Consider the following 13,583-nt stretch of genomic DNA (forward strand, 5'->3'; position numbering starts at 1 on the left):
GATCATTATCCCTTAAGAACATAGATGCCCCCTTTCCCCCAACAGGGGGACCAACAACAGAAACATGGGTGAAGGGAGACAGCCGTTCGTGTAAGATATGAAAATAATAATTGTTTATAATTTATCAAGCAGTCACAGAGTTGGGGTGGCAGGAGAGGAGGGAGGCAAAAAAGAGGAGCTGATACCAAGGACTCAATGGAAAGTAAATGTCTAGAAAATAATGATGGCAACATATGAACAAATATGCTTGGTACAATTGATATATGGAATGTTATCAAAGCTGCAAGAGCCCCCAATGAAATGATTTTTTAAAAGAATATAGATGCAAAAATCTTGATAATATTAGAAAAGTAAATCCAGCATTATATAATACGTATACATGACTCAGTGTGTTTTTTCCAGGAATGCAACATTACATTGCATCAATAATTAATAAAATTTACCTGTCAACAAAATAACAAAGTCTCATCTTTTAATTTATTGTGATATGTCAACAAATGCAAAAGAAAAAGAATTTAGCAAAATTTCATATCTATTGATATTACGGAACATATGATATTGTTCTCCTAGAAAATTAAAACCAAAAGGGAATGACTTCACTTTGATAAAAGTCATCTAAAAGCTCATGAAAGAGCATGAAATACTTACAGCCACGATTGTGCTTAATAGGGAGAAGCTCACATGCCTTCTACACAAGATTAAGAATAGAGCCAATATGCCCACTGGCACCTGCCCAGCATTGTGCTGCAGTTACTGTCTTATAAAAGCTTCCAGTGGGGAGCTAAAGTAATAACATTTTCTTGGATTTCTGGCATTAATCGTATGTATAAAAAATTCTAAGGCGGTCTCAAAAAAAAGTAAATAGAATCTATATGATCACATGATTACAAAGTAATATGCAAAAATCAGTAGTATTTCTACATAGTAACAAAATTGGAAAATGAGATTAAAACATTATCATTTATATAACATTTAAAAACAAAAAACTTGAGGATGAATACAGCAAAATAAAGCATTCTGCAAATAATAAAAGGAGACCTAAAGAAATCTAGTGCTTAAAAAAAAAAGAAAAGAAAAATCTAGTGCTATACCATGATCATGAATTTAAGGATTTGATACTATGATGTTGATTCTTCCCAAATTGGTTTATAGAGTCTGTGGAATTCTAATCAAAAGCCTTGGAATTATGCATAAAATTTAAATGGGTGCATCAATCCCAGGTAGTTTTATGTATTTATTTCTGAAATAATTTTATTTATTTAAATATAACAATTTTTAAAAGTCTCCTTTTACTTAATGACATTGATCTGAAATGGATACTGGCATCTATTTGAAAGGTGGCATAAATGCATCATGGATATTCTTGGTCATGTAATGAATTCAAACATTAGAAATAAAATACTGATATATCTTATGACCATGTTGGATTTACTCTAGTACTCACTGTGATGATTTAAACATTTTTTCAATATATTTCTGAGCATTAGTGTGTCAAAAGAGAAGTGTCATATGATTACCTTGTAGAGAAAGGCAACATACCATTGTTAAAGAGAACAAATTCTAGACTAACCCCCTCTCACGGGGACGGACAACAGAAAAATGGGTGACGGGAGATAGTGGTCGATGTGTGACATGAAAAATAATTTCTAAATTATTAAGGGTTCATGAGGGAGGGGAGAAAATGCACTGATACCAAGGGTGTAAGTAGAAAGAAAATGATGATGGCAACATATGTACAAATGTGCCTGACACATGGTTATATGTTTGGATGATTGTGATAAGAGTTGTAAGAGCCCTCAATAAAATGGTTTTTTTTAAATTCTAGAATTGGACTACCAGCATACAAAATCCTAAAACCCCACCTTGTTTTGTTAGATTTGCTTGTAGAATAGTTTGAAATATTGATAGAAAACCCGGTACAATGACTCTTCTGATGATTGTTTTTCACATACTAGGTTAATGAGGTTCCTACCCCTTCCCCTTTTTACTGCTCTTAGGGTTTTTTTTGCAAAGTCTTGGTGAATTTTAAAATTTGCATACTGAAATTCTAGCAGCATAATCACCTGTGCCATTGAATGGTGCACCAAGTTTTATGTTCTCATAGTAACCCTTTGATTTCTATACTTTCCAGGAGGAGGACATGGTGTCTGCCCAAGAAAGAGAGGAAGCCTCGGATAGGCGCTTACAACAGTTACAATCTACTGTAAAAAAACTGGAAACAAGGTAAATTATTGAATACCGCCAACTATTTTCAGTGCCTCAGAAAATACTTCACATCAGAGTATTAACTTACTAATTCATTAGAGCATACATTTTACGAATACTAAGTCAAATTGTAGTCACAAGCTTTACATAAGATTTACTGAACATTATTTTTAAAAATAACACATTCAATAAAATAAACATGCTTCTGAGCTGATTCTGATTCACGGTGAGCCCATATATGTCAGAATATAACTGTTCTGTTTCACTTTCTGGGCTGTAGTCAAACTGCTACAGACTGAGTTGAAACCATTACTCTTTTTTTTTTCCTTCAATTTTTTTAAAACCTTTTATTAGGGACTCATACAACTCTTATCACAGTCTATACGTGTACATACATCAATTGTATAAAGCATTGTTCTTTACATTACCAGACACTTGAAAACTGCACATTGGTATAGTTTGAATATATGTTCAGAGATTATTTGTATATCATAGGATTCTGGGCCTTTTATTTAGTATACTAATGTCATCCTTTTGAAAGGAATCATTTTAGGAATGATTTTTCATGAACAGGAATAAAACCCTTGATAATCATGGATTTTGCATTAGCACAGCAACACAAAACACACCTTCATTTCCCTTGAGGTCACTCTGCTGATTTTTTGAGTAAACCTAAAATCCTCTGTTTTGTCGTCTTCCAGAGGGTAATTAAAACTTTTAAAGCATAGCATCTTGGGAAATTTCATACTGCCTCAACCCCTTCATAATTCTGCAATCCAACAAATTTCATGCTGTCTCAAGCCCTTTATAATTATCTGCATTCCAAGTCATTGCACTAGAGGTTAAACACTGCAACCAAACCGAAAGAAGGTAAAGAAAGATGGTGAATGTCATTTGTTCTTTCACATTATTCTTTTACAGTCTAGCCGTAAACTGCAGAAGAAGGAGTAGTTACAAAAGCTGAACTTGTTTTCCCTGAGAATTCTTTGTTTCCATATTTGAAGATAATTACTTCTTTGTACTGACTTGAAAATCAGTTAACAATTTAAGCATTTATACATATGCACACAAACATACAATAACAGTAGTCCTTTGCCTCCCAGATTTTTTTAATCATTTTCTTGTGGACTTATACAATTCGTATCACAATCCATACATACATCCATTGTGTCAAGCACATTTGTACATATGTTGCCATCATCATTTTCAAAACATTTGCCATCTATTTGAGCCCTTAATATTGGCTCCCCATTTCCCCCCTTGCCTTCCCATTCCCTCCCCCTCATGAACTCTTCATAATTCAAAAATTATTATTATTATTTTGTCATATGCTATACTGTCCGACTTTCCCCCCGCCCACTTCTCTGCTGTCCATCCCCCAGGGAGGAAGCTATTCGTAGATTCTTGTAATCCATTCCCCCGTTCCACCCTACATTCCCTCCAGGCATCGCCACTCTCACCACTGGTCCTGAAAGGGTCATCGGTCCTGGATTCCCTGTGTGTCCAATTGCTATCTGTACCAAAGTACTTCCTCTGGTATAGCCAGGTTTGTAAGGTAAAATTGGAATCATGATAGTAGGGGGTTGAAGCATTTAGGAACTAGAGGAAAGTAATATGTTTCATCATTGCTGCCCTGTACCATGACTGGCTGATCTCCTCCCAACAATCCTTCAGTAAGGAGGTGTCCAGTTGCCTACTGATAGGCTTTGAGTCTCCACTGTGCATTCCCCCTCATTTACAATGATATGATTTTTTGTTGTCTGATGCTTGATACCTGATCCCTTCAACAGCTCCTGGTCACACAGGCTGGTGTGCTTCTTCCATGTGGACTTTGTTGCTTCTGAGCTAGATGGCCGCTTGTTTATCTTCAAGCCGTTAATATCCCAGATATTATATCTTTTGGTTCCCGGGCACCATCAGCTTTCTTCAACACATTTGCTTATGCACACATTTTTCTTCAGTGATCATATTGGGAAGGTGGGCACACACTGATATGATTTTTTGTTTTTTGATGTCTGATAACTGATCCCTTCTACACCTCGTGGTCACACAGGCTGGTGTGCTTCTTCCATGTGGGCTTTGATGCTTCTCAGCTAGATGGACACTTGTTTATCTTCAAGCCTTTATGACCCCAGACGCTATATCTTTTGATAGCCCGGCACCATCAGTTTTCTTCACATTTGCTTATGCACCCACTTTGTCTCCAGCGATCGTGTCAGGAAGGTGTGCATCATGGAATGCCAATTTAATAGAACGTGTTCTTGAATTGAGTAAGTACTTAAGTGGAGGCCCAATGTCCATCTGCTGCCTTACTACTAAACCTATAAATATATGCACGTATATCTATTTCCTCACCATCCTATATAAATATATTTACATATGTACATGCCTGTATTTAAACCTCTATAAATACCCTTTGTCACCTAGTTCTTATCTCTGTTTCCTTTTACTTTCCTCTTGTCCCACTATCATGCTCATCCTTCATTTGGGTTTCAGTAATTTCTCTCGGTTACCTTGCACTTGCTGAATCCCTACCAGGCCTCTCACACCCTCCTTGCCACTGATTTCGGATCATTTGTTGCTCCCCTGTCCCTGGATTGGTCAGCACCACCTCCTTACCCCCGCCTCCCTCTCTCCTATGTCCCCCTGGAACCATTGGTCACATTGTTTTCTCCTCCAGACTATTCATCCAGCTTATTTTATCTAGATAGATCTGTAGAGCTAATAATATGCACCAAAAATTGAGGCATAGCAAGACATGCTACGAATGAGAACACAGCGATGACAACAAAAAAGAAAACCAATGACCCATAAAATTATAAATTAATTAAAAGGAAAAAAATTTTTTTAAAAAGAAAAACCTGTAAATAGATCAAGGTCTGTTTTTTGAACTCTAGGCGTGTCCTCCAGTCAGGTCCGATGGGGTGCCACGCTCTGGCCCCAGAGTCTGTTGTACTTCCTCGGAGCTCCCTGCTCTGCTCCCATGGTTCTGCCACATGCCTTTAATGCTTTGCCTCGGCATCGCAGGGTCAGTCCAGGCCAGTCCTGGCACTGAGTCTCCAGTGTTGTCCCCCTTAGGGCCCTGGGTCAGCAAGGGACAGTGTGTCTCATAGTGGGATCAGCCATATGGTCCACTCTGGCTCTTCAGAGCAGGGATATTGTCCTCCAGGCCTGGTGGGCCAAGGTGTGCTCCACTCTCTTCCTCCCCATTCGTTTGTTCCCATGTGCTCTCATCAGCCATGCCCTTCTCTCCTACCTGCAGCTTCAGTGCCATCCTCGAAAGTACATTCTTCTGGGGGGAAGGGTAGTTGTCCGCATAGCTGGTATAAGCTTCGAGCCCTCAGGCCCCTCCACTGGCTCCCCACTCCTTGCCAGCACACTGAATTCGCATCCCAGAACACTGGTCCCTCTTTCCCTGTGGAGACACAAACAATACCCTCCCCATGGGTGGGTCAGTGCCCTATTCTCCCCCAACACCTCTTTTTATTTCCCTTTTCTCCCCCCCCCCTTTTTAGTTGGCTACCATATGTACTGGATTTGATCTGGCCCCTGCCATACTACCTGGAATTCACCCCAGGAGTGTTTGTATACAATAACATTTTCCCTGTGCCCTTTTTTAATTTTTCTTTTCGGTTCTTTTTTATTATTTTTAAACTTACCTTAGCGGACTCGTGTTATACATGTCCTTTTGTGCTTGGCTTACTTCACTTAGCATAATTTCCTCCAGTTCTTCCCATGCGGCGATATGCTTCATGCGTTCATCACTGCTTTTTAGCGAGGCGTAGTACTCCATTGTATGTATGTACCACAGTTGTTTAATCCATTCGTCTATTGATTGAAATTTGGTTTGTTTCCAACTGCTGCAATTGTGAACTGTGCCGCAATGAACTCGGGAGCACAGATGTCTGGCCATGGTTTGTTTCTTGCCTCTTCTGGGTATATGCCGAGTAGGGGGAATTGCTGGTTCATTCGTATGGTAGCTCAATTTCCATCTGTTTGAGAAATCGCCCAATCCATTACCATAGTAGCTGTATATACCTACAGGTCCACCACCAGTGAAAGAGAGTTCCTATCTCCCCACAGCCTTTCCAACACTTGTTGCTCTCTGATTTTTTTAATTGAGGATGTTAGGTGGTATCTCATAGCTGTTTTGATTTGCATTTCTCTATGGCTAATGATCAGGAACATTTTCTCATCTGTTTATTGGCCATTCGATTGCAGACTCTGTTCAGGTACTTTGCCCACCTCTCAGTGAGCAGCTAGTTTTTCTCGTATTGTAAGCTTGCAAAGTATTGTAGAGTTTAGTAATAAGGCCTTTGTATGCTGTGTCATTGGTAAAGATTTTGCCCAGTTGGTGGGCTTTCTTATTACTCTCTTGGTGAATTCTTTCAATGTACACAGGTGTCTTATCTTCAGTGTATCCCACTTGTCTATTTGTGACTCCTCTGTATTTATATCCTTACCTATTTCTGATAGCCTATGTCCCTGTGCCAAGGTTCTCAGGTTTCTCCCAATTCCATCATTAATGGCCCTAATTTTGGGGGGTTTATCTCAAGGTCTGTGAACCACCTTGAGTCTATTCTTGTGCTGTGCATGGAGTGAGGTTAGGGTCTTGTGTCTTTTTTCTGCAGGTAGATATCCATTTTTTTCAGCACCATTTATTAAAGATGGCATCTGCTTCCCATTTAATATTTTTGGGCCCTTATCAAAGATCAATTGTCTGTATGCTGATGTTTTATTTCTGGGTCTTCAGCTCTTTTCCATTGGTCTGAATATCTGTCGTTATACCAGTACCAAACTGTTTTGACTACTGTGGTCGTATAGTACATGCTAAAGTCAGGTAGAGCAAGCCCTCTGACTTTCTCCTTCTTCTTGAGGAGTTCTCTACTAATTTTGGGCTTCTTTCCCCTCCTATTAAGTTGGTAGTCAGGTTTTCCAATTCTTTGAAGAAGGATGGTGCTATTCGTACTGGGATAGCATTGAACTTACATAGCACCTTGGGTAGAACTGATATATTTACTAAATTGAGTGTGCCAGTCCACGAGCATGGGATATTCTTCGATTTGTTGAGGTCACTCTTGATTTATTGTAGTAGTGTTTTATAATTTTCCTCATACAAATCTTTTGGTTTTTTAGTCAAGAGTATCTCTAGGTATTTCAATTTGTGCTTGGCTATTGTAAAAGGTACTGCCTTGTTAATCATCTCTTCTGTGATCTTGTCTGATGTGTAGAGCAGTCCAATAGACTTCTGTTAGTTGATTTTGTATCCTGCCACTCTGACTTATTCCTCTATTGCTTCTAACACTCTGCTTGTGGAGTTTAAGGGATCTTTGATAAAGAGAATGATGTCGTCTGCGAATAATAATTTCACTTCTTCCTTCCCCAGCTGAATAACTTTAATATCTTTCCTTTGTCTTCTGTTGTTAGCTAGGACCTCCAGTACAATGTTAAATTGGAGTGGGGACAAGGGTCATCCTTGTGTGGTCCCCTTTTTCAGTGCAATTGTTTCAGTCTTTTCCCCATTAACTACCACATTAGATGTTGGTTTTTCATATATGGCTTGTATAATATTGAGGAATTTTCATTCTATTCGTATCTTCTTGAGTGTCTTAAACAGGAATGCTTGTTGCATGTTGTCGAATGTTTTTTCTGCATCTATAGATACTATGATGTGGTTCTTATCATTTTTCCTGCCAATGTGGCAAATGGTCTTTCGTATGTTGAACCATCCCTGCATCCCTGGTATGAATCCCAGTTGGACAAGGTGAATTTTTTTAAAATATGCTTTTGTATCCTATTGGCCAGTATTTTGTTAAGGATATTTATGTCGATGTTCATTAGGGATATTGGTCTGTAGCTCTTGATTCTTATATTGTTTTTGCCCACTTTAAGGTATGAGAGTTATACTAGCTTCATAGAAAGAGTTTGAGAGTTTTCCATCAGTTGCTATGATCTGGAAGAGTTGTGTAGGATTGGTGTCAGTTCTTCCCTGAATAGTTGGTAGAAATCTCCTGTGAAGCCATCTGGCCCGGGGATTTTTTGTTGGTAAACCCTTGATTACCTTTTCTAATTCTTCCTTTGCTATGAGTCTGTTGAGGTTCTTAACATCTGTCTGGAATAGTCTAGGGAGGGATTGTGTTTCCAAATATTTGTCCATGTCTTCCAAATTGTTGAATTTGTTAGAGTATAGACCTTCATAGTACTGTGTAATTATCCTTTTGATTTCATTAGGGTGCGTTGTAATATCACTGTTTCGTCCCTCATACTTGCAAATATCGTTTGTTCCTTCCTTTTTGTGGTTGTTTTTCCAGCCCTTTATCAATTCTGTTAATTCTTTCAAAGAACCAACTTTTTGTGGCATTAATATTTTCCATAGTTTTCTTGTTTTCCCTCTCGTATATCTTGGCTCTGATTTTTATTATATCTATCCTCTTGCTATTAGTAGGGTTGTTCTGTTGACTCTGCTCTAATTGGTATAAGTTTTATATCAGTATATCATCCAGGAGTCCCTCTTCTTTTTCATCGTGTGCATTTATTGCTATCAGCCTTCCTCTGATAAATACCTCTACTGTATCCCACAGGTTTTGGTATGTCATAATTTCCTTCTTATTGGTTTCTAGAAACTGCCTGATTTTAACTCTGATCTGGGTTAATTCCCGTATCTTTTGCAATAGAAAATTGTTCTTTCTCTAATTTTTTGCCCTTGTTTTTAATCACCGTTCTTCTGTTAATTTCTAGCTTTATGGCACAGTGATCGGAGAGATGTATCTGTATATACTCTATGTGCTTGAATTTACTCAAGTTCTATTTGTGACCCAGCATGTGGTATATTTTCAGATATGTGCCATATGGGCTTGAAAAGAATGTGATTTTATTTAGCCTGTAGTTGGAAAGTTCTGAAAATATCTATCATGTCAAGTCTTTTAATTGTGCTACTTAGACCTGTAGCCTCCTTGTTGAATTTATTTCCCAATAATCTGTCTTTTTCAGAGAGTGTTGTGTTAAAGTCACCAACTATATTTGTTGAGCCTGTGATTTCTTTTTTCATCTTTTGGAGTATTTGATTTGCAAATTTAGCAGGTCTCTTGTTTGGCACATACATGTTTATTATCCTCGCTGGTTCTTGGTCTACTGTTCCGTTGAGCGTTATATAGTGCGCCTCCTTGTTTCTTGTTATGGCCTGTATCTTGAGGTCAATTTGGTCAGATATTAAGATCACTACCCCCTGCTTTTTTTTGCATTGCCATTTGCTTGGTATATTTTTCTCCAGCCTTTTATTCTCAACCTGTTTTTGTCTGCAAGCTTGAGATGTGTTTCCTGGAAGCAGCAGATCGATTATGTTTTCTGAGCCAGTCCGTTAGCCTCTACCTTTTAATGTCTGAGGTCAGGCCATTGAGATTCAGTGTTATTACATCCATCTGTGATCTCTATGATGTCATCTTGTACCTTTTGTGCTGGATTTTTGCCTATGTACCTATCTTTTACTCTTTCGTTGTGTGTGTGGTTTATGTTTGCCTTCTTTCCATTATTGAGCTGATTCTTTCTTGGGGGTTGTTTTCTCTTTGTCATCCTGTAGGTGGAGTTATTCTATGTGATGGTCTCTTATTAGCCCTCCGTGAATGTTGATCTTCTGCCCATACTGGATCAGCAAGGATCTTTTGTAAAGTTGGGTTTCTTTTTATGTATTCTTTGAGGTTGTCTTTGTCTGGAAAGACTCTTACATCTTCATCATCTATCTTAATAGATAATTTGGCTGGGTAAAATGTTCTTGGGTTTGCGTTTGTTTTCCTTCAGTTTTTGGAATATGTTACTCCATTCCCTCCTCTTCCATGTCTGAACATACTCTTATTGGGGTACTTTATACTTGACTGTTTGCTTTTCCTTAGCTGTGTTTATGATCGTCTCCTTTTCCTCATAGTTGGATAATTTGACTATTATGTATCTTGGTGGCTTCTTGGGATTCAGTTTGGCTGGTTTTCTTTCAACCTTGAGAATGTTTGCCTGATTTTCATTTATTAAGCTGGGGAAGTTTTCCTCTAAGAATTTCTTCACTATTTTCGCTGTTGACTTCTTTGTTGTGTCTTGTCCCGGTTGTCAAATTGTCCTAATATTGTTCCTCTTTATAGCATCAGACATGGCTCTCAAGTTTTCTTCACCTTCTTTGATTGTCTTATTTGACTGCTTTTCCCATTTGCTGAGGCCTGCGTGGTTATACTCTAGATTACTGGTATGATTCTCTGCCTCCTCGAGTCTGTTGGCAAAGTCTGTCAATTTGCCACGGGATTTTGTTGTTTCAGACCTTAACTCTTGTATTTCCCTTTGGTCCATTGCCTTTATGTCCTCTATCATTTCACCTTTTTTCTGCATTGTTTCCCTCATTTCATTTGTGACTCCAAGCAGCATTCTGAAAATTTCTTTTTGTAGCTGGTCAATATCTGCTTTTTCTATGTCCACAGTTAGGCTCATGACTTCTTCTGGCATTGTCTTCTGTTTCTCCTGCTTCTTCGTTGAAGCTGTTAGAACTGGTTGCTGTTTACGTGTTGTTTTAGAGGATCCTGGAGGCATCTTCCAGATCACTGGTCTCTCTCTTGGGCGACTTGTATGAGTGCTTCTATGAACTACCTGCTGGTAGCTATCCTGAACATTCAGGCTATCACGATATATTCCTCTTATCCTAGCTTTATAGTATACCCTTATTTGTTATGTGAGTTGTATATTCCTCTCATGTGACACTGGTCGGGTTGTAGGCCCACGAGAGTGTCACTTCACTGGCCGATCTCTAAGTAGGCTTCACGGTGCTTGGAGCACCTCGAGATCTTGTGGTGTTTTTCTCTGTAGCTTTTGTCCCCAAGAGGGCGTGTGGGTATACTCTCCTGGATGTAGAGCTCTGTAGCTGACAGGGTAATTACCGTAGGCAGAGAGAGCACTTTGTAGATTGGGTGGATGTTCCCGCAGTAGCATGTAGCCCCACCAGTGTGGTCAGGCGTTTCCCCCAGTCTCTTGTAGGGCCTCGGGGTTTAGGCTGGGGATACCCCTACTGTTTGCAGGGGAGAATCCCCTGCTGCTTGGTGTATGGAAGAGGACCAGTGTGATTTCCGCAGCTGCTTGCAAAGCCAATAAATGTGGATGGGAGCTTCCCCAGTTAGGCCTTCAAAGTTGCCCTAGACGGAGGCCACTAGTGGCTTGTGATAGGAAATAGAGTGAAAGGAGAGGACAAAGTGTGAAAGAAGAAAACAAAGACTGGAGCAACAATGCCAAGGAAACTGACACCCACTCACACACAACTAAAATGCACAGAGTAAACAAAAGTGAAAACAGTATAAAAAAGGAAAGAAAAGAAAACAACAAAAAAGAACTGGATATGCTGATGCTGTGGCAGGAAAGAGAAGAACTAGGAGAAGAGAAAAGAAGAAAAAGTGAAAGAGCACAAAGGGAAAATAACTGGAAAGAGATCGCTGACCCTGTGCTGTGCTGTGTGTCGCACTGACTCGTCCTGTGTGCAGCACTGTCTGAGGGTGCAGGCTGCTCACTGGGTGGGCATAATTGCCCTAGGCAGAGGGTTGGGGTCTGGGAACCAGCAATTGACTGTGAAAGGAAATAGAGCAAGAAGAGTGAATCATACAAGCAGAGAGAGATGAGAACAGAACAAAGAAAGAAGGAGGAAAGAAAGAAAAGTGGTAAAATCTGTGTTCACTAAAATTGGCTGTACTGGTAAAGAGGAAAGGGAGAGAGAAGGGGGAAGTAAACCCTAAAGAGCTAACTGATCCCTGATTGCTTGAATGTGGGGCCAGGGGGGTTTATACCCTGCCCCACAGTGACAGGTTTGTGTGCCCGTTTAATGCAGGGACCCAGTGGTACTGGGCGGAATTGCCCAACAAGATCACCTTAAAGGTCTGATGGAGGTTTGCTCAGCAACACAGCGCACTGTTGATGGCTGTCACAGCTGCCTTGTGTGGTACACAGCACTCCCACAGAGGGTCCTGAGTTCCCCCTGCTATTTCTGTTGATGTGCTCTATGCAGAAGGTAGTGAACTGGAAGCCAGTAGTGGTGTATGATATGAAAGAGAGGGAGGAAAGGGGAGGAAGAGGGCAAGAGAAAGAAAAAAAGAGGAAAAACCCAACACAAACCTGAGCTTGTTGAGACTGACTGCGGTGGGAAAGATAGAAGGGCTAGTAAATAAAGTCAGAACAAATAGAGTGCTAAGTAAGGATGTAACTGAGACTTGATCACCTGTCCATGAAGCTGCAGGAGTTCCAACTCTTCCTCAAGGTAGCAGGGTAGTGTACCCACTTGATGTAAGGGACCCACAGATGCAGGTGGGATAACTATCAAAGGCAAGATCGCACCAGTGGCCTGGTGTCAGTTCCCACCGAGGTAATGAGCGCTGGAGTTCGCTGGTATACCTGCCTATACTGTATGTAGCACTGTAGCAGGGGTGGGAGACGGGTGTTCCCACAGCCCGGTGTAGGGCTCCAGGACTGGCAGTCCCTCCCCAACTGTGTGGACAATCACTGAAACGGAAGCTGGGCTTATTGTCCTATCTAGACTGCTCGTGCCCTATTAGACCAGAGGATTTTATTTTATTATCTCCCTGGCCAGCTATTATAAAATCAAATTAAATTGTCTCCCTGTTACCATCTTAGAATTGCTTTAGCGGGTCTTTGTTATGCAAAAAGTCTCCAGGCCCTGTAGCTAAAATCTGGCATTCCTTAACTGGACTTCTTATGCTGGTTTATGTTAACGGCCCTGTCTATGTGCTCCTTGGAGCTGAGCAACAAGACTGGGTTTTGAGTTTTTAACCAATAATATATATTTTACTCCTTTTTATATTATGCTTGTGATGTGCTCTGATTTGGGGGCTGTCAGACTGAACCCCAGAGGGGTAGATCCAGTTTACCAAGGGGGTTGTTTCCTTCTCTGCCAATTGAAACTGAATTCACCTCCTGGACTCCAACTATTCGCCTATTTTCTCCCACACCACAATCTGCCTCAGGTAAAATTCTGCTTTTTCTTCTACTTCAAATTATGGCTTCCCGCTACCCCCACAGGCTGTGAGTTCAAGGTAGCCAACAGCTCGGAGGGCTCCAATGTAGGATTCTCCTTGTGTCTGGGATTATGTCCCCTCTAGGACATCAGCCTGGTGTAATCACTGCTCCCAGCAAGGGCGCAAGGAGCTTGTCAGCTGCCACCTGAGGGCTCACCAAACCTAGAGTGCTTGAGAGCACTCTTGGTTCGCTTGTGAGTGGAAATCACAAGGAAAGGGGTTCAGGATAGACTCTAGTACCCTAATTATAATTTCAGGAACTCCACCTCCCCATTCCCTTCACCTTCCAATTTTCTGGTCTGGTAGCAGGAGCTCCGGAAGGGTGAGACTTAT

General features: G+C 40.4%; 1 protein-coding gene across 1 annotated transcript in view; it reads left to right on the forward strand.

Moving 5' to 3' along the window:
- Positions 1–13,583, forward strand: part of SCLT1 (sodium channel and clathrin linker 1) — a 223,238-nt gene that overhangs the window by 91,858 nt on the left and 117,797 nt on the right. The window contains exon 11 of the mRNA XM_075543790.1: positions 2,132–2,223. Coding sequence (XP_075399905.1) covers positions 2,132–2,223 — 92 coding nt within the window. The remainder of the gene's footprint in view (positions 1–2,131; positions 2,224–13,583) is intronic.

The sequence above is a fragment of the Tenrec ecaudatus genome, chromosome 3 (assembly GCF_050624435.1).
Source record: "Tenrec ecaudatus isolate mTenEca1 chromosome 3, mTenEca1.hap1, whole genome shotgun sequence".
NCBI lineage: Eukaryota > Metazoa > Chordata > Mammalia > Afrosoricida > Tenrecidae > Tenrec > Tenrec ecaudatus.